The sequence below is a fragment of the Plecotus auritus genome, assembly GCF_963455305.1.
Source record: "Plecotus auritus genome assembly, chromosome: 7".
Classification (NCBI taxonomy): domain Eukaryota; kingdom Metazoa; phylum Chordata; class Mammalia; order Chiroptera; family Vespertilionidae; genus Plecotus; species Plecotus auritus.
Window position 1 is genome coordinate 18,921,844 of NC_137774.1, and position 19,157 is coordinate 18,941,000.

General features: G+C 37.5%; 1 protein-coding gene across 1 annotated transcript; it reads right to left on the reverse strand.

Annotated features, from left to right (window-relative positions):
- Positions 1–2,242: 2,242 nt before the first annotated feature.
- Positions 2,243–18,719, reverse strand: PSMD12 (proteasome 26S subunit, non-ATPase 12). Its single transcript, XM_080681337.1, has 11 exons — positions 18,512–18,719; positions 12,496–12,555; positions 12,279–12,407; positions 10,869–10,976; positions 9,158–9,262; positions 7,711–7,860; positions 7,482–7,616; positions 6,657–6,769; positions 5,831–6,005; positions 3,689–3,766; positions 2,243–2,817 (listed from the first exon to the last, which is right to left on the reverse strand). Exons 1-11 carry the CDS (start codon positions 18,617–18,619, stop codon positions 2,608–2,610), a joined length of 1,371 nt encoding a protein of 456 aa, XP_080537463.1. The 5' UTR covers positions 18,620–18,719; the 3' UTR covers positions 2,243–2,607.
- Between the last annotated feature and the right edge of the window lie 438 nt (positions 18,720–19,157).

A 19,157-nucleotide genomic window follows, 5' to 3' on the forward strand; every position in this document is an offset into this window, starting at 1 on the left:
TTAAAATAAGTACTTTTATCATACATTTAACACTTATAAGAGATGGATTGAAACAGTATGAATTTTAAAGAGGAGGTTTTTAATGATTCAGTAACAAGATATGGAAACTGAGATACAGAAATAGCTATTGAACTCTAAAATAAAAACATATAGAAATAAAAGGTGTTGCACTTTTTAAAAATCCTAAAAACAGAAGCTCATCACCTCTCCTGCTGGTTAGTAACCTAATCATGAAAATGATAATGAGTTAAGTATTAGCTTCTCTATTTAAAATAAAGTGGCTCTGTCCTTTTCATGAATGCTGGTTTAGGTCTGAAATGTAAGACAGGATTTTAGGTTTAAAAAAAAAAAAAATCACAAATATTTTACCACCCTAGGTTAACGGATTCTTCTTTGTAACACTAAGAAGTTGGTAATAACTTGTAAATTTGTTTGGACAGAAAAAAAAAAACAAGAAATGGATGAGCAGTAAAGCAAGTCAAATGGGATTGGGTCACTGGGACACAGTTAACAAGTGGCAGCAAATCAGAACACAAAGGGAGCTTTGCTGAGGGTGAGTACGTTAAATAAAAAGAGGAGCATTTGAGGTCTTTACAGCAACGTATTTGGCCAAAGAGTCTAGGTTTGGCAGATACAAAGGGAATGAGTCCCCAGAAAGACTAAATTAATGAGAAGCTAAATTCAAATTGGCTCCAATTCGATTTACAAATTAACAATGCAAAATAATTTTATTTTCTATCTTTTTCACTCAAAAGAAAATTAAAACCATATTCTTACTGCTAGTGTGAAGTAAAAGTTTCTGAACTTGCGATATTTTTGGTTAAAGATAAGTGATACCAGATGTTGATGTTATTAATGTGACCAATACATTAAATTTCTAAAGAATAAAATTAGATTAATATTATATTATTCATGATGACTCAGCATAAATAGTAGAGGTCCCACAAATTGTCCTTAGCCATGGGATCATGGGACAATTTAGTGACCATTATATGGAAAATGAATTGAGAAATGTTTCCCTCTCTACATTTATATTTTATAAAAAGTAGCCTCATACTTTCTTCATTTAACATCATTTTAAATAACCTAACATTGTTTCATTTTTCTCTGAAATAAATCAAATTTTAAAAACTTCCAAAATTAAAAATAAAAATAATAAAAATAAAACCTTCCAAAATTTGCTCATGTTAATTGATCTCAGATGTTCCTTTTGACAGTGAAACTATTTTTAAGTCTAAAAAAAATGTCAGTACTATACCATTTGGTAAGAGAGTGGCCTGAAGTCTTTTTGGGAGGGTCATTTTCTATGCATTTTAGGTTGTTATCCAGTGTTCAAAGGAACTAAAGTTCCTATAAAGAGATAATGAATTTGGAGCATTAATGATGCAATCCGATATATTAAGTTAAAGCCACAAAGTCTTATAAAAAATAACTTTGTTGTGTTAAATTGTGCCAACACAACATCACTTGATTTTGTTCAAAAACTGGTCAAGTCGGGGGAAGAGGGTAAAAATAAGCTATTGTGATTAAAGCCAGTTAGACCCCCCCTGAAAAAGAAAAAAGATTAAAAAAAGTCTATATAGCCTACCAAATAGCTCCCCCATACACACTCAGGCTAGAGATTTTTTGCCACAATACTAAAATACAAATTCTTCACAAACCACAACTCTATCCCAAATGTTCCTATATATTCTATGTTGCTTTTACAATTCTTCTAAATAGCCCTGGCCAGAGTGGCTCAGTTGGCTGGGCACTGTCCTGTGCACCGAAAGGTTGCTGATTAGGGTTAGCATTCTTGGTCAGGGCACATGCCTGGGTTGTGGGCTCGATTCCCAATAGGGGGCACGCAGGAATCTCTCCCTCTCCCTTCCTTCCTCTCTAAAAATTAATAAAATTTTTAAAAATCTAAAAAAAACACCCAACCCTAGTCGGTTTGGCTCAGTGGATAGAGCATCGGCCTTCGGATTGAAGGGTCCTGGGTTTGATTCCGGTCAAAAGGGTACATGCATGGGTTGCAGGCTCGATCCCCAGTAGGGGGCATGCATGAGGCAGTCGATCAATGATTCTCTCTCATCATTGATGTCTCTCTCTCGCTCTCTCTCCCTTCTTCTCTGAAGTCAATAAAAATATATTTTAAAAAAATCTTTTAAAAAATCTAATTCATAGATTTACAACAGAATTTATTTAAAAAAACCACTTAAATCACTACCCCGTAAAATGTTCAGAAACACATGTAACCATAGGAAATAAACGTGCATACACTGCTTTTATTATCATTATGGTTGTTAGCGGAATGAAAACAAATAATAGCTAAAAAGGTTTCAAATTATAGAAAAACATCTGGGTAAGTTATGACACCATGTTTTGAGCACTCAGACAATAGAAATGTATTCTATTTTTGTACCAATTGCAAATGAAAAGTTAACAATGAAATTAGGGAGTTGAAAGGTTAAAAAGGGGCCTCAAACATATTCACTATATTTTAAATTTTAGACAAGAGTTGAGAATAGGAAAAAAGAACCCAACATATACACCATAACAGTCTTTTCTTTTTTTAATGACTTCCAATGTTAACTCTTTTCTAAAAGCATTAGGGCATTGAGACCCTTATTGTAGATTATGTATCATTTCCTCTTTGGCTATGAGGTGTGTAGTTTTGTTAACTAGAGACATCAATGAGTTCAGTTTCTGAGACCAGTCATTTAATAAATTATTTGGATCCTTGGGTCTCTGGAAGTTGATAATTCCTGCCAACCTGTCTACTTTAGCAAAGATGGTCTTGTTTACTACGAGATTTGAGAGAAAAGCCTCTGACTCCTGCAAGAGAGAAAGACAAACTGGATTAATACCGGATAATTATAGGTAATAAACAGAATTTAAGGAAAGCATTTTCTAAACTCTTCATTTAAGAATACGCAGGGCTAAAATTCATTAGTAATAGTTAGCAACCGCTGATTTCTTGTAATAATGTACAGATTTTACTGAGAGTCTAGGGATGAATAGAATCTGAGTCCACTCAGAGTCAGGTTCAAGTATGAATCTACTCTCAAAGTTTCCAGAAATGTCGGGGTAGAATATATGCTCTGCTACTTGGCAACTATTAGCCATGGACAAGGCATTTTGCTTCTAAGGACTCTGGTACCCTCATCCAGATAAGAGAAGTGCTAATGAATTAACCAACGGTCAACCTTCTAACACTCTATGATTCTTCTTTTCCAGCTAAACTGTTGCAGCTACTTCTGGTTACAGAAATGGCTTTTCAGACCATTACCGTGCATTTCACTTAACGCCTATTTCTTTGGTGTTGTACATTTTATCAACATGAAATCCAGATCTGAAAACGAAACCTCTCTATCACGTCCTGGGACCTTTTCAAGTGAACTATAGTCAAGTCTCCCTCATATCTTTTATTTCTACAGTTCACTTTCGTGAACCTAAACATATTTATTATAGAACATATACCTTGAACTTCAAATCAAACAATGGAAAACTAACATATTTAAGTGACAATATTAATGTAACTATAACAAGTATTTAAGCAATTTTTTGGTACTTAAGATAGCTTGGGGAAACTTATCACCTAAACTTAAAGTTAAATAAAACAAAAGATTACCTCACTTGATTTTTATAAGTCGATTGATATTCAAAATGAATGGCTACAAATAAAACAATGAAGTTTACTACTTACATCAACAGAGAGATCCAGAAGTTGTGCCATCCTCTTCATTGTTATCCTCGTATAATATTTGGCCATTATTCTAATATTCTGGGGAGAGGAGAGCAGACAAAGAGAACACAACAGTTGTCAATAAGGCTACAAGTCCATTTGTTTTCAAAACCAAATAGGTTTAGTTAAAATGTCAGATTCAGAGCTTTAATTTTTTTCCATAGCCCACCACTGGAATGTATTTTGGTTTCTGCAGTTATTTGCAAATTATTCTGAGTACTCTCCACAACTCTCTTAAAACATACAGTCAAAATATAGGTTTATCTTAAATAAATTAGTGACGAAAAATTGTAACTGTACTAAAATATATTTGCTATATGCAAGAAACTAAAGTTAAGCTTTTCCTAATTATGACAAATTTTTTAAAAGGTTAACATTTTTAAAAATTGAGATCGCCTCAAACATCACTTTAATCATCACTATAACTATTTAAAGGTGATTTGAAATGAAATCCCTAATTTTCACTGGAAATGGTATTAAAGTTAGAGACTCCTCTTTATTATTAATATTATTAACAGAATAACAGCACTCACAAGGAAATATGGGAACAGTGGGGAGAAAAATGAACTCATCTTTTTAAAAAATATATATTATTTTTATTGATTTTAGAGAGGAAGGGAGAGGGAGAGATAGAATCATCAATGATGAGAGAGAATCATTGATTGGCTGCCTCCTGCATGCCCCCCACTGGGGACCGAGCCTGCAACCCAGTCATGTGCCCCTGACCGGAATCAAACCTGAGACCTTTCAGTCTGCAGGCCACGCTCTATCCACTGAGCCAAATAGGCTAGGGCTATATATTTTTTTAAATATCTTTTTATTGACTTCAGAGAGGGAGAGGAAGAGATAGAAACATCAATGATGACAGGGAATCATTAGTTGGCTGCCTCCTGCACGCCCCCTACTGGGGACTGAGCCCGTAACCCAGACATGTGCTCTTGACTGGAATCGAACCAGGGACCCTTCAGTCCACAGGCCGACACTATCCACTGAGCAAAACCGGCTAGGGATGAACTCATCTTTTAATAAGTTGCATCTCTTCCCAACTCTATCAGGGTCAATGGCAACACTAACCTCTTAGGAAGTGTGAGAACTATTCTAGCCCCTACCTTTTCCTCTATCCTTAAATTTAATCAATAACCAAATTCTATTGATTTTCTTTCTTAAAATAATTCCATTCTATCTGTCATCTTCAATACCATGGTTACTGCCTTAATTCAAGCCCAGACAGCCCCTCACTTAACTAATCTTCTCATCTTGTCTTTTCTCTCTCCAAATCCATTCTCCACACTTACTTGCAGAGTAATCTTTGTAAAATACAGGCCTGGCCATTATCCTCTCAGAAGTCTTCACTATGTGTGTACAATCTTTGTTGTGATGCAGACCCTTTTGACATCTCCAACTTCCTTTCTCACTGGGCCTTTTTCTTGGAGGTCCCCAAGTTCCCCTGCTGGTTTGTGCTTCTATGCCCTTGCTAGGACTATCTCATCTGCCCAAAGGGACTGCTCTCCCTTTACCTGCTAACTACATACTCTTCTTACAAATCATATCTTCTGCGTCAATACCTATGTATCTAACCTGACTACTCTTCCAGGTAGAGCCAATCAACTCTCTCCTTATGCTCCCCTCTATATATACCTGTACCACAATATCTATAATGCTTTTACTTATAAATGTGCCTTCCCTATGGTTTATTTTTAAGTTTTTTAAAGATAGCAACCATGTCTTACTCTCCTCTATGCCCCAGCACTCTGTAGTGTCTGTCTGGCACAGACAGTGCTCATAATAAATGTGTTTGTTATATGAATGAATGCTGGCACAATTCAATCTGTAGTGACACCAAGAAGAAAGGGCAGGTTTAAGATATGTTACCCATTTCCAAAACTACCAAGTGAGTATCAGATAGAAAACATTCTCCCCATTCTCATCATCCCTCACATTAAGAAATTCCTTCTGGTATATGTGCTACAAAATTTTGGATTCTTGAGAGGTCCTCGCAAAATGAAGCATGTTAACACATTTAATTATCAAACATAAAAGTTTATGCTCAAATTCGCTAAACTTGACTTTTAAATTGTCATCTCTATCATTCCAGATCCTTACATGTTCAACAACTCTATTCTTCAAGTCTTTCCACCTTTTATCACCTTCTTCTGTATAACCAAAAACATCAGTTGCAGGACTTTCCAGAGAACCTTTTCTTAATTCCATTCCATAGTCTTCGACAAGTGTAGCCCAACGCATCAACTCCATTGTGGTAAAAAGCTTTAAAAGATCCCTGTAAATGGTATAAAACTTAATATTCCAAATCTGTAAAATAACTTTCATCCAATATAACAACAAGAATTTAAATATCAACAGACTTTTAAAATAAATTTTTATTTGCAGAAAAAGAGCCAAGTAGATTATTAATGTTACTAATTTTGCTACCATTTTCCCCCAGAGTAATTCTGAATATAGCATTCCCATGCTTAACATTCTGCTCTCCACTATCTTGTATTTGCCAATCTCTGCACTAATGAATATAACCTTTTAAATGAAACAGATAAAAGAAAAATAACTTATAGAAAATAAAAGCCCATCGTGCTTATGAAGTGTACGTCTTTAATAGATTTTCAGAAGTATGTACTTCAGAAAAGCATAAAGCCCCAACAACTGATGATAAAAACTTCATCAAATGGTTAAACAAAAGCTGCTAAAATTAGCTTGAAATAAAACTTCTACTTGATAAGTGGTTTAGAATGAAGTATGCAATCATCTCATTATAGTAATTTCTAATGCAGAACTATAAAAAACATTTTATTATTATCTCCAATTTTATTCTCTAATATCTATCAGCAGCCAATTAAGTGTACATTTAGGTTAACCAATTTTCTTTCAAAATGGTGCTTCTACTGAGGTATATTAAGCTAATTATAAAGGTACTTACTTATATTTAGGAATTTCTTCTAACTTCTTGTCACCACTTATTCGGTGAACCAAATCTGACTGTTCATTATCAAAAGGAGCCAATATAACGTAGAGGACAACACTTTTCAGAGCCTGAAACAGTCGCACAACATCATAATTACATGCACGATTAGAAACAATGAAAACTTTGGCAGGAACTAAAAAATAATGAAATAATTATATATATTCATTTTTAATATTGTACTAAAAAACCTTTGCTAATTTGAATTACTTCCTGGGCTATTTTTAAAACAAATGTATAAAAGAAAAAGTTCTTATAACAAAATTATATGGAATACACATGTAACAATTTTCCAAAGTAATAGGTCTTTATCTGTAACCTTGCTAGCAGGTGACCTGCTGTACATCACACACACACACACACACAATAGATTTCAGAGAGGAAGGGAGAAGAAGAGAGAAATAGAAACATCAATGATGAGAGAGAATCACTGATCGGCTGCTTCCTGCAAGCCCCCTACTGGGGATTAAGCCAGCAACCCTGGCCTGTGCTCTGACTGGAATCGAACCCTGACCTCCTGGTTCACAGGTTGATATTTAACCACTGCACCACACTGGCCAGGCCATATATTTTTAACAGTAAGTCTATTTCTTTCAAGGTGGTAGAGTATTACCACAACATGTCTGAATCAGTAAGGATAAACTGAATTATCAACACAGTGAATAAAAAGCAGCATTATAAAATTGCATATAATTATTGAAGTTAAAATTATTTCATAATAAATTTAAAAATGCAAATTGTTCCTCATAAGTATCAATGTCAAGTATAAGAATATGTTCTTACCTGTTGCCACTTTTCACTTTCTGCCTGTATACAGGGAGTATCATATATTGCTCTGTAGTGCTTACAAATAGACAAATAGGAGCCCTCGTGTTGATCCAGCTGAATCATTAAGTTATAATATTTTAACTTTAATTTCTGAAAAAAGAAAAAGTTGACAAGGTAAATTGGGGTTTATTTTTTTTTTCCCTAAACATTTTTAAAGTAAATTCGTATTAAGACATATACTTGCCTCTGTATTTTCTTCCTGGAAAAATTTGGTATTAATTTTCTTGCTGATGATCTGTGTACGAATGTAATCCTTCACAGCTAGGCAGAGCCTCATTTGCTCCAAAATAAACTCCACTCGCTCTTTCTTTTCCATTGACCCATAGGTTTCCACCTAGAAGAGGAGGTCCCCAAATTAATTTATAATATTTTAAAACTGCAATAGCATTAAATACATATTAAAACATTTACCCTTGATAAATAGTAAGAACGTTCACACATTTTTAGAGAGTGCTACTGATGATGATACAGAAAGCTAGTTTGCTCCAGGAAATTACACAATAAATTTATTCTTTTGGTGTAAAGTTCCATGAAATTTTTTTTTTTTTTTGTATAGCAAAGGTGGAGATTTATTGGAGAACAAGTACAGACTCGCACGTGGGGAGAGGGAAAGAGTCCCACAGAATGGACTCTCACATAGGGAGGGGGAAAGGGTCCCCAAGTTCCATGAATTTTAACACATTCATAAATCTGTGTAACCACTTTCAGAGAGAGTGAAAAGGAGTGGGGGTGGGGATGGGAAGAGAGAGAAACATCAATGTGAGATAGACACATCGACTGGTTACCTCCAGTACGTGCCCTGGACCGGGGGCCGGAGCAAACCCACAACCCAGGTACGTGTGTCCTTGACTGAGAATCAAACCTGCAACCTTTTGGTGTGTGGGCCAATACTATAACCACTGAGCACACCAACCAGGGCTAGAAGCTAAATTTTGAGCATAGTTCATGTACATTTTTCTGGTGAGACAGTCTATGGTTTTTCTCAGATTTCTTTAGCTCTTTGCTATCTCATTTTAAGGTTACTCTTAAGAATTGACCACTAATTCAATATTAATTAAGAACAAAGCCAATAATTAATAGCAAATTCTTAAGGCATAAGTAAATAGTATATGAAATACTGATTTTATTTAAATTCTGAGAATAATAGCACAAAATAATAGCACAAAATCAAGGTTAACTTGTTAATCCTAATTTATCTTCAAAACTTCTTTAGAGCCCTAGCTGGTTTGGCTCAGTGGATAGAGCATCAGCCTGCGGACTGAAGGGTCTCAGGTTCGACTCCTGTCAAGGGCACATGCCTGGGTTGTGGGCTTGATCCCCAGTAGGGGGCGTGCAGGAGGCAGCCAATCAATGATTCTCATCATTGAGGTTTCTATCTCTCTCCCCCTTTCCCTTCCTCTCCGAAAATCAATAAAAATATTAAGAAAGCAACATTTCTTTAGAAGTTAAATGTATTTGGCACCATAATTACTCTATTTCCAGCTACTTGAATAACCCCACACTCTACTGTATTCACTCTAATTCTTGGTGCTTCAGAAAAAAGTAATAAAGTGCCAAAATAAGCTATTTCCACAGGAAAATAATGCTGACTAAACATAAAGTTCCACACAATCTACAATGCAGCATCTTACCTGTAACTCTTGTAAAATGGAGGCTGCCTCTTTGACGTCACCACTTTGCTCTTTGATAGTTGCTAATGTTTTAGTTAGTCGAGCACGTTCAATTTCAACATAGATCTACAAATATAAGAAATCTATTATAATTACCAAAATCCCTATAGAAATATATCAAAATTTTAAAGGTAGAGTAAAACTATTATTCAAACTAGGCAGAGTATTTATTTTGGAGGTATTGTGTACTTTATCCTCCATGTACAAGCAGAGCTATATGGTATTTTATACTTCACAATCACGCAATTTTTAAGAAAATGTCTCTATAAAACATTACTCATATTTTGCAGCTTTGCTTTGAGAACCTAAATATAAAATCACTGTGTTTAATGAATGACAGACTACATGCTACATAAGTGGCACAGAAAACAAAAAGTACTTTTAAAAAGATTGATTACTTGAAAAATAACACCCTTTACAAAGAGCATATACAGTCCAAGTAGCCTCAGTTCAACCAATACTCTAGTTCTGATTGATCTTTAAATACAATGCTACTTCCTTTAAAAATATCTGATCTCGTCCTAGCTGGTTTGGCTTAGTGGATAGAGCGTTGGCCTGAGGACTGAAGGGCCCTGGGTTGGATTCCAGTTGAGGGCACATGCCCTGGTTGTGGGCTCGATCCCCAGTGGGGGGCATGCAAGAGGCAGCCAATCAATGATTCTCTCTCATCATTGATGTTTCTATCTCTCCCTCTCTCCCTTCCTCTCTGAATTCAATAAAAATATATTTAAAAAAATATATATATCTGATCTTGCTAAGTATTGGTTACTAGCATTTTTTCTGTAACTATAATAGATTTGTAACTTCCAACAAATTAAACATTAAAACTGTAACTACATAACTTACAGCCTAGAAAAATAATTTTCATGTTAAGACTTGCCCTTTTACCCTTTGCCCTGAAGCAACCCCCCTTTCCCCAATCCATCCCCCAAAGCCTTAATCTCCAATAACAGACTACTTACAGTTTCCTAAATATACTAGGTGTTTCTTACTTTGATTTTTTTGTATATTATTTTCCCTATGTGTAAAATGCCCTTTTCCCTACCCCTGGCCCTGTAGAATTTCTGTTCATTCTTAAAAAGCCAGCTCAGCTATCAACTCTTTGAGGCTTCCCTGGGCACCTCACCCAATCCCTACCCTCTATGCTACAGAGCACTACACAGTGTCATGACACAGCCCTGTAATCATTTTTATAACTGATCTCTGAGGTAAAAGAATAGTTCTTGCTCATTTTGGACCTAGCACAACAGAGGTACTCAATAACATTTATTGAACTGAACTGATAGTTAAAGAGACAAAAAGTTAAATGCAAGCTAAGTTTTTGTCTTCAAACCACAAAAATCTATCTAGAAAGAAACATATCTACCACAGTTACCATTCTGTACTTTCCCTTTTTTAGAGAAATATAATATTGGGGAGTCTGGGGCAGGGAGGATGACATCATAGTAAAATTTTGAAAATTAACCTCACACTGCAAATACTCTAACCATTTAAATATTAGAGTGAAACCTTAGCTATCCCAAACATAGACTTTTCAAGCAGATTCACCAGGGTGAAGAATTAACCTTATTTTTACATACTAATAGAAAATGTCTAAATATAGTATAAAAGTATCTCTGAATACAAGTAAGAGAGTACTTATCACCATGAGTTATACCCACAGACAACTCACCTTTCCTTCTGTAACCATTCGTAAAGTATCAATTAATCGAAGTTTGATCGGAAGGTCTGTGATTTCCTCAACGTAAGTACAGCATTGTTGAACCATTTTTGCAACAGCCTAAAATAATAAAAATCATTCATAAGTAAAATTCATTCCTCATACAGGAAAGGGAAGTATGTTATTGATGGAAGTGCTGTGGTTAAATTTGGTCTTCACAAGCAACTTTACAAACGGAAATGCCTATAAAAAGAACATCAAAGAACATTAAAACCTCCCTGATAGTTGAGAAGTACTGAATACCTAGGAACAAATAAATAAAGGTTAGGAAACCCTCAGGTGCAAGACTGTGCCCCTCCCCACTAACTACAACTGGTGAACTGATTATGCAAAAGGAAAGGTGGAAAGGATGCCTGGCCACATCTATTGGAAGGCTTGCTAGCTAGCTTATTTTGCAATCAAGCAGAAACATATAGAAGAAATGAAAGCCCTAGCCGGCTCGGCTCAGTGGATAGAGCATTGACTCAGTGCATAGAGCGTAGGCCTGCAAACTGAAAGGTCCCAGGTTCGATTCCAGTCAAGGGCACATGCCCGAGTTGTGGGCTCAATCCCCAGCAGGGGACTTGTAGAAGGCAGCTGATCCATGATTCTCTCTCATCATGGATGTTTCTATCTCTCTCTCCCTCTTCCTTCCTCTCTGAAGTCAATAAAATATATATATATATAAAAAAAGAAGAAATGAAAACAGAATAAAGACAAAATAATAATAATGATGAAAAAGACAAGCAGAGTTCAACTTTGACTGAGAGAAGTGAGGCAATGACCAGCAGATAATATGATTAAAGAAAGAGTCAGTGGCAGAGGCAGAAGGTAAAACAATTCCATCATCTGGTTGGAGAGGAGCCACAGTCATCCATATTCATTTTGATAAAATGTGATAGTGAAAGAACAGCATCTCTTGCCCCCCCCCCCACCCGCCCCCATTTCCCCATAGTTAATATAAGCAGGTTAGACTAATTTCCTCCAGCTCTAATATTCTATTAGGTCAGAGGTCAGCAAACTTTTTTAAATGATTATAACAGAATCATTTAAAATTATAAACATGAAGATAGGGAGCAACGTGGAAATATACCAAAGCTGTATCAACACTCACTAAAAGTTGCAAATATATAAAGACTAGAGAAGAAACAAAATAAAAGCAGTTATGAGAATATCTACAGAATTTTAAACTCTTTAGAATGTTGATTTAACAGATTTAAAACAGATTCACAGAAAGGTTTTCTGAAAGTCCTTATTTAAATGCAAATGTATTGAGAGGGTTAATGGGGGGGGAAAGGGGACATATGTAATACTTTCAACAATAAAGATTAAAATAAATAAATAAATGCAAATGTATTTATTTTTGAGCAATCATGAACTTACTTGTTTTAATTGACTCCGTCTTTTCGACAAAAGCATAATGTTTTCATTAAGTAAATCCCATTCTTTAGCCTCATAACACATCTTCACTACTGCAACTAAGATACGGGATGTAGACACCATATCAGAAGCCTGTAAAAATGAACATATATCCAAAGTTAATGGAACCATGTTAAATGAAATTATTGGCAACTGAGGTTTTGCACTATAATCTACTCACAGTACGAGTCTGTTTTTCCAAAGAGAGAAGGGTTTCAATGACTTCTTGAAGTCTTCCTTCCTAAAATAAAAGATTAAAATGAACAATGAAAACCACCACCACCAATACAAAAACCAAATAACTAGGCTAAAATGAGATGTTTCTGACACCGAAAAGAAAGAAAATCACCAGTCTATTTTAGAGGGAAAAGGAGTACTCCATAATTACTTTTGTACTTTTCATGATAATGCTTCCTTTTCCCAGGGATTTCATAGTCAGTGATTTCCAACTTGGGGCCCAAAAGCTACCTTTAACATTTCAAAATACCTAAGAGAAAGTGAATATAGAACAACAATGATTTAGCACCTGAGCAAAACATCAAGTCTATGTTTTGAATTCTAATTTATCAACTCAGTACAGTAACATCTGTTTGTTTATCTTATTCTAAACAGAGATTCTTAACTGGCAGTCGCATGTGTCTTTAAAGAATAAAAATATTGCCAAAACCGGTTTGGCTCAGTGGATAGAGCGTCGGCCTGCGGACTGAAGGGTCTCGGGTTCGATTCCGGTCAAGGGCATGTACATTAGTTGCGGGCACATCCCCAGTGGGAGGTGTGCAGGAGGCAGCTGATCGATGTTTCTCTCTCATCGATGTTTCTAGCTCTCTGTCCCTCTTCCTTCCTCTCTGTAAAATATCAATAAAATATATTATAAAAAAAAAGAATAAAAATAGGAAAATGAATTTTCTTTATAAATTTCCATAATAAATATATATATTTTTAAAAATATATTTTATTGATATTTTACAGAGAGGAAGTGAGAGGGATAGAGAGCTAGAAACATCGATGAGAGAGAAACATCAATCAGCTGCCTCCTGCACACCTCCCACTGGGGATGTGCCCGCAACCCAGGTACATGCCCTTGACCGGAATCGAACCCGGGACCCTTCAGTCCGCAGGCCAACGCTCTATCCACTGAGCCAAACCGGTTTCGGCAATAATAAATATTTTAAAACGAAGTTTTGAGAAGAAATTAAAAAGGTTATTTGGTGATAAAAAGATAGAAAACCCTGTTTTAATTCATCAATGGCTTTAAAAATAAATAATTGCCCTGACCAGTTCCGTTCAGTTGGCTGGAGCATCATCATGCACACAAAAGGGTGGAAGGTTTGATTCCTGGTCTGGGTGCATGCAGGAAGGGACCGATCTCTCTCTCTCTCTCTCCCCCTTTCTCTCTCTAAAACAAACAAACAAACAAACAAACAAACAAACTGAAGAGAAATGAACACCAATTGGTAATACCAACACTTGCTAAATCAAAAGTCATGCTCTTAAGCAGATACTGATCCAAATGAACTACACCCCTTTTTGCCTACTGATAATAACCGCTACCTCATTTGCAAAAATGAAACATTCTCCCTGGGACATATTAAGAAATGAAAAACAACAAAATTCAAACAATATAAACCTAAACGATAACACACCAGGGCTAAAATAAGACATCCTATTAGGAAGCACACATTTTGATAAAAATACCAACCCACAGCAAAAACAAAACAAAACAAAAAACTGCATTTAAGATACTGCCCTAATCGGTTTGGCTCGGTGGATAGAGCGTCAGCTTGTGGACTGAAGGGTCCCAGGTTCAATTCTGGTCACGGGCATGTACCTTGGTTGTGGGCACATCCCCAGTAGGAGGTGTGCAGGAGGCGGCTGATCGATGTTTCTCTCTCATCGATGTTTCTAACACTCTATCCCTCTCCCTTCCTCTCTGTAAAAAATCAATAAAATATATTTAAAAAAAAAAAGATACTGATATTAACACTGAATGAATTGGAAGCAATGAGGAGGGTTTTATTTAGAAATTGTTTTTCTTATGTGGAAAAATATTTATTTTAATGACATTCATGGACAACACGTGCGTATTCTTTTACTGATGAAAGAAACTAATTACACAGCTTTTGAATTAAGTACAAATAATGTTTGGACTTTTCAAAAATACTGTTTCCATATTTGTCAAGGTAACTTTTAAACTATGACTTTTCTATGCAACAGAATATGTACTGTAAAGCCATTGTTTGAACTTATTTAATTGAATCTTAAACATATGATTATTAACATTTTAACAAAGTTTCCTATGCAAAGGGGAGCAGCAGTTCTGAAAGCTCTACAGATTCACATATACAATAAATGCTGGCTAAATGTCCATCAGAGGAAAAGAACAAAAAACAAATCTATAATACTGGCCCAGTGGCTTAGTTGGTTGGAGTGTTGTCCTGCACATCAAAAGGTTGAGGATTCGATTTCTAGTAAGGGCACATATCTAGGTTTTGGGTTTGATCCCAGGTCAGGGCTCCTAGGGGAGGTAACTGAGAGATGTTTCCTTCTCACATCCATATTTCTCTCTCTCTCTCAAATCGATAAAACATACTCAGATGAGAATTAAAATAAATACATAAATAATCTATAAATTCTTCAAAGTAAAGGCTAATAAACCGTAAAATATCACAGAATATTATACTGGAAACACTACTAGACATTCAATATAATCATCTTACTTTAGAGAATAAAAGAACCGAGGACCAAATAGTTCAGCCACAAAACTAACCAGCAGAACCAGAGCCCAGGGTCCTTGTTTCCCGGTCCAAGTTCCCTTCACTAAACTAGATTATATTAGTTTAAATCACCCCTTTGCTTTGATCAAAGTAATCTTATAGGGAAATGGTTACCATCTGGCAACAAAATATAGTACAAAAATAGTTAAAATGCAAAATAACTAATTCACAGTCACCTCCTGCTGCGTTTGCCATTACTGTTAGTCACATGACTGTGATCGACAGAGTGTAGTTTACTATATGGCAAATTCAGAACTATGGTGTTTAAAGAACTGACTCTACATGAGAAGAAATCACACGCTGCTCTAGAGCAATGGTCTGCATGTACCAATGGAACATTAAATGTCACCTCAGAAAGATGTTCTCAGAGAATGCTCTCTAAAATCAACAGTCATTCAGCACATCCTTTAATACTCAAGTCCACTGGGTTTCTTCTTTGCAGTGATCCCCAGCTCTGCTCTACTTAACTGTTTACTGTCTTTGTCATCCCACTAGAATGCAAACTCTGTAAGAGCAGGGATAGTGTCTATACTGTTGACACTGGTGTTCAGTGCTCTGCATCTGGACAAGCACATCATGTTGCTTCTGCAGAAATTACAGTACATCCCTTTATACCTGTGCCAGTTATTAATGTGCATGTCTTGCCTCCTAGGTGGTCTGTAAGTTCCTCTAGGGTAGACCTTGTTTAATTATTGTTTCCCTTGCACCAAGTGCATGTAGCATGCACTGAGTGTATTGACGTTGACCTGAGCTATTCAGCTGAACCTAATGGCTTACAATTCCTGAATCTTACTATCTCAGTGAGTAGGATGTGATAAGTTATATGGTTAACAATTTGGTACTATTTGAGGGATACTACCACCAACTTCATTATATGCAACTCCCAATTCTCTAGCCATCCCACTTTCTATGTTCAATCCTATGGTTAAACATCTTTCTTCTCCCTCCGTCCTTCCCTATCTAAGCACATAGTTCTGGAAATTCCACCTTCTCAGTGCTGCCTTTTAATTCAAGAGGAACAAGATGGCCAGAGCTATCAAAACCAACCTGTTGGAACAAGTGACTTTTAAAACAATCCTTGTAAATGAGGTGAATGAGTAAGGAGTTTAACATCAGTACTTGTTGGGCATCTGTAAGTTCTGTATGTCTGTGTCCATCCTTTAACTCCTAAATGGATATGTGGCTGGAACATAATATAAACATAATCATCATAATAGCGAACATCATACAGAACTTACACAAAAATAAATATTAGTTATTGTTATTTGGTAGGTGAGTGTCAGGACACAGAAACAGAATTGTAATAGGTCATAATTGTAGGAAATGTGAATGGCCTGTAGGTATGTTTAATTTGATCTACACAGTATTAGCTCAGATAGTATTTTTCTCCCTCAAAATAGAAGAGTTGACAAGGCTTGGCCTTCATCCCCAACTGGCAAAGATTAACTGGAGGTGAAGAGTTATTGCCCTTTTCCGTGGGCAGGTGTTCAGAAGTTCAGTTTTTTCTTACACGTGGCTCGCTAGGCGGGATAGCATAGTGAGAGCACAAGCTCTAGAATCCGTCTGTCTAGGTGTGTATCCTGGCCCCATCACTTTACCAGCTGTATGACCCTGGAGCATGTGAGTCAACTTCTCTTAGCCTGCTGTCAGTAAAACAACAATAATAATACACCTATCACATAGGGCTAAGGTGAGGAACAAATGAGTTCATGCATGTTAGCACTTATAAGAGTGCCTGGCACCTCAGAAAGTACTCAATAAATGTCAGCTATTGTTCTCTCTCTGGCACTGTAGGTGTTTGAATTTTCCGACCCTTAAGTTGCTGTTTCTTTCTTTCTTTCAATCCTCACCTGAGGATATTTTTCCATTGACTTTTAAGAGAGAGTGGATGAGAGAGGGAACGAGAAACATCAATGTGAGAGAAACACATCGATTAGTTGCCTCCTGTACAAGCACCCACCAGGGCCCAGTTGGGGGAGGAGCCTGCAACCGAGGTACGTGCCCTTGACCTGAATCGAACCCGGGACCCTTCAGTACGCAGGCCCAGGCTCTATCCACCTAGCAAAACCAGCTAGGGCTGATGCTGTTTCTTTACACTCTCAACTAGAAAGCTCAGAGATGAATTTTTTTGGCTCTCCTCCATCAAGTGTACTGAACCTAAGAAATACAGGTATATCAACTTCATCATCTTTCCCTATCCTTGTTTTTTGTAAAGCCCCATTAAATTCTTTTCTGGAAAAAAAGAGGGTGGAGGACATTAAAAAGGTTTCTTTCTAAGACTAAGTGTCATGCATTACTTGTCACGCCTCCTGTCCCTGGATTTGTTAACACTGTAATGTACTTATACAGTAAGCTCCGTAGGGACAAAAACAACCCTATTAGTGAATGCATTCCAGATAGATAGCAATAACTGTCTGTGGCTGGAGACTGATCTAAGAACTTAATAAGCCCTGAGCATAATGAGGCCTTAGCAATAGCCCATGATGGAGCAGAGTCAACAACCACCTATATCCTAGTCAGACAAACCAAGTTTTGAATCCCTGGTTCTACCTATTAATAACTGTAACGCTGGACAAACAACTCTGAGCCTTTGTTTCTTTATACATAAAATGATACACAAAGTTGCCTTACACATCACAGGGGGCGTGACAAATGTTTGGATCAAGTTAAATTTCTATCCTATGGGAGATAAGCAATTGGGCTAACCTACTATTCAAGAACTCCTCTAATTAGTTTATTCTGCACTTTAGTGCCTATTTGTCTTTACTTACATAGTTCCCGCTGCAGGAATGACTCCTTCCGAACCCAATCTTACTCGTCAGGGCCCAACACAAACATTAGCTTCTCTGTAAAGCCATCCCTTATCCCACCAGTAAGAATCAACAGCTTCTTTCTCTGTGTTCCAATAACAATTTATTTATACTTGTATGGCATTCACCGCCAGGTATGACTTGTCCGATTCGTTATGTACACGAACTCCTCCAGGACAGAAATCCTGTGTTAATCACCTCGTACTATCACTTTCCTGGCCAAACACCAGGCACATCGCCACGATCCATAAACAACTTGACATAAATTGATTCAGCAATAGAACGAAACTCCCTGATCTAGCCTGAATGCCGAAGCGGCCTTAACCCCTGGGAAACTACCAAAGTAAACGGTCAAGCGTATCCAAGGAAACGCAAAAAGTACTATCGGGGCCCCAACTCCTACGGGGAGGAAGTGACCATCTGTCCTGGGGAGGGTATTCACGAGCGCACCCCTGGAGTCTCCCTGATCAGACGGCCCTGAGGTGTCCTACTCAAGTAGGCCTAACCCGGCTGGGGATGCGCGCTCCAGCCCTCAGGCCCCCTGAGGCCTAAGCAGACTCCGCGCGGTGACTCAGCCCCTGGCGCCCGCCACAGACAGCCGGCCTCCCCTCACCTTGGCCAGCTTCTCGCATTCGGGCAGACGCTGATCCACCGTGGCGCTGTAGTCCACCTCCATCTTGACGATGCGCCCATCAGCCCGCTCCGAGCCGCCGTCCGCCATAGTCCAAGCCTGAGCGTTCCTTGATGTCCCCCTTTTTCGGCCACCACTCGTCACCCACACCGGAAGCCGCCTGCGCACCCGCTCAGGCAGTGCGTCCGGAGCCCGCGCGAAGGACCCCACGAGGCCCCCTGCGCTGGCCGCCAGTCAGGCAGTGCCGCGGACAGCTCTGGGGGCGGAGTGAGGGGCGGGTTCGCCCACCTCCAGTTTTGTCTGAGGTGACAGACTCTAATCTAAAATTTGCGGTGAGGAAAACCTGTGTAATAGAATAGACCTTCCTGTATATTCTTAAACCCCTGTTTTGAAATGTTATGATAATCTCGGACCCGTGGCCAAGTCGCTTAACTTTCCTCAAATCTCGGTTTTCTCATCTCTGTAGGAGCAGGCCGAAATAAACCCTAAAGAAAAAAGTTCTCAGGTCTCATCTGGTTGAGAATCTTGTTGGCTTAATCTGTGGGATCTTTGAGCGCTCATGAACGAAGATATGGCAGCGGCTCAAGTAAAGTATTTCTGGTTTGTTTTCGTTTTTACTATAATACAC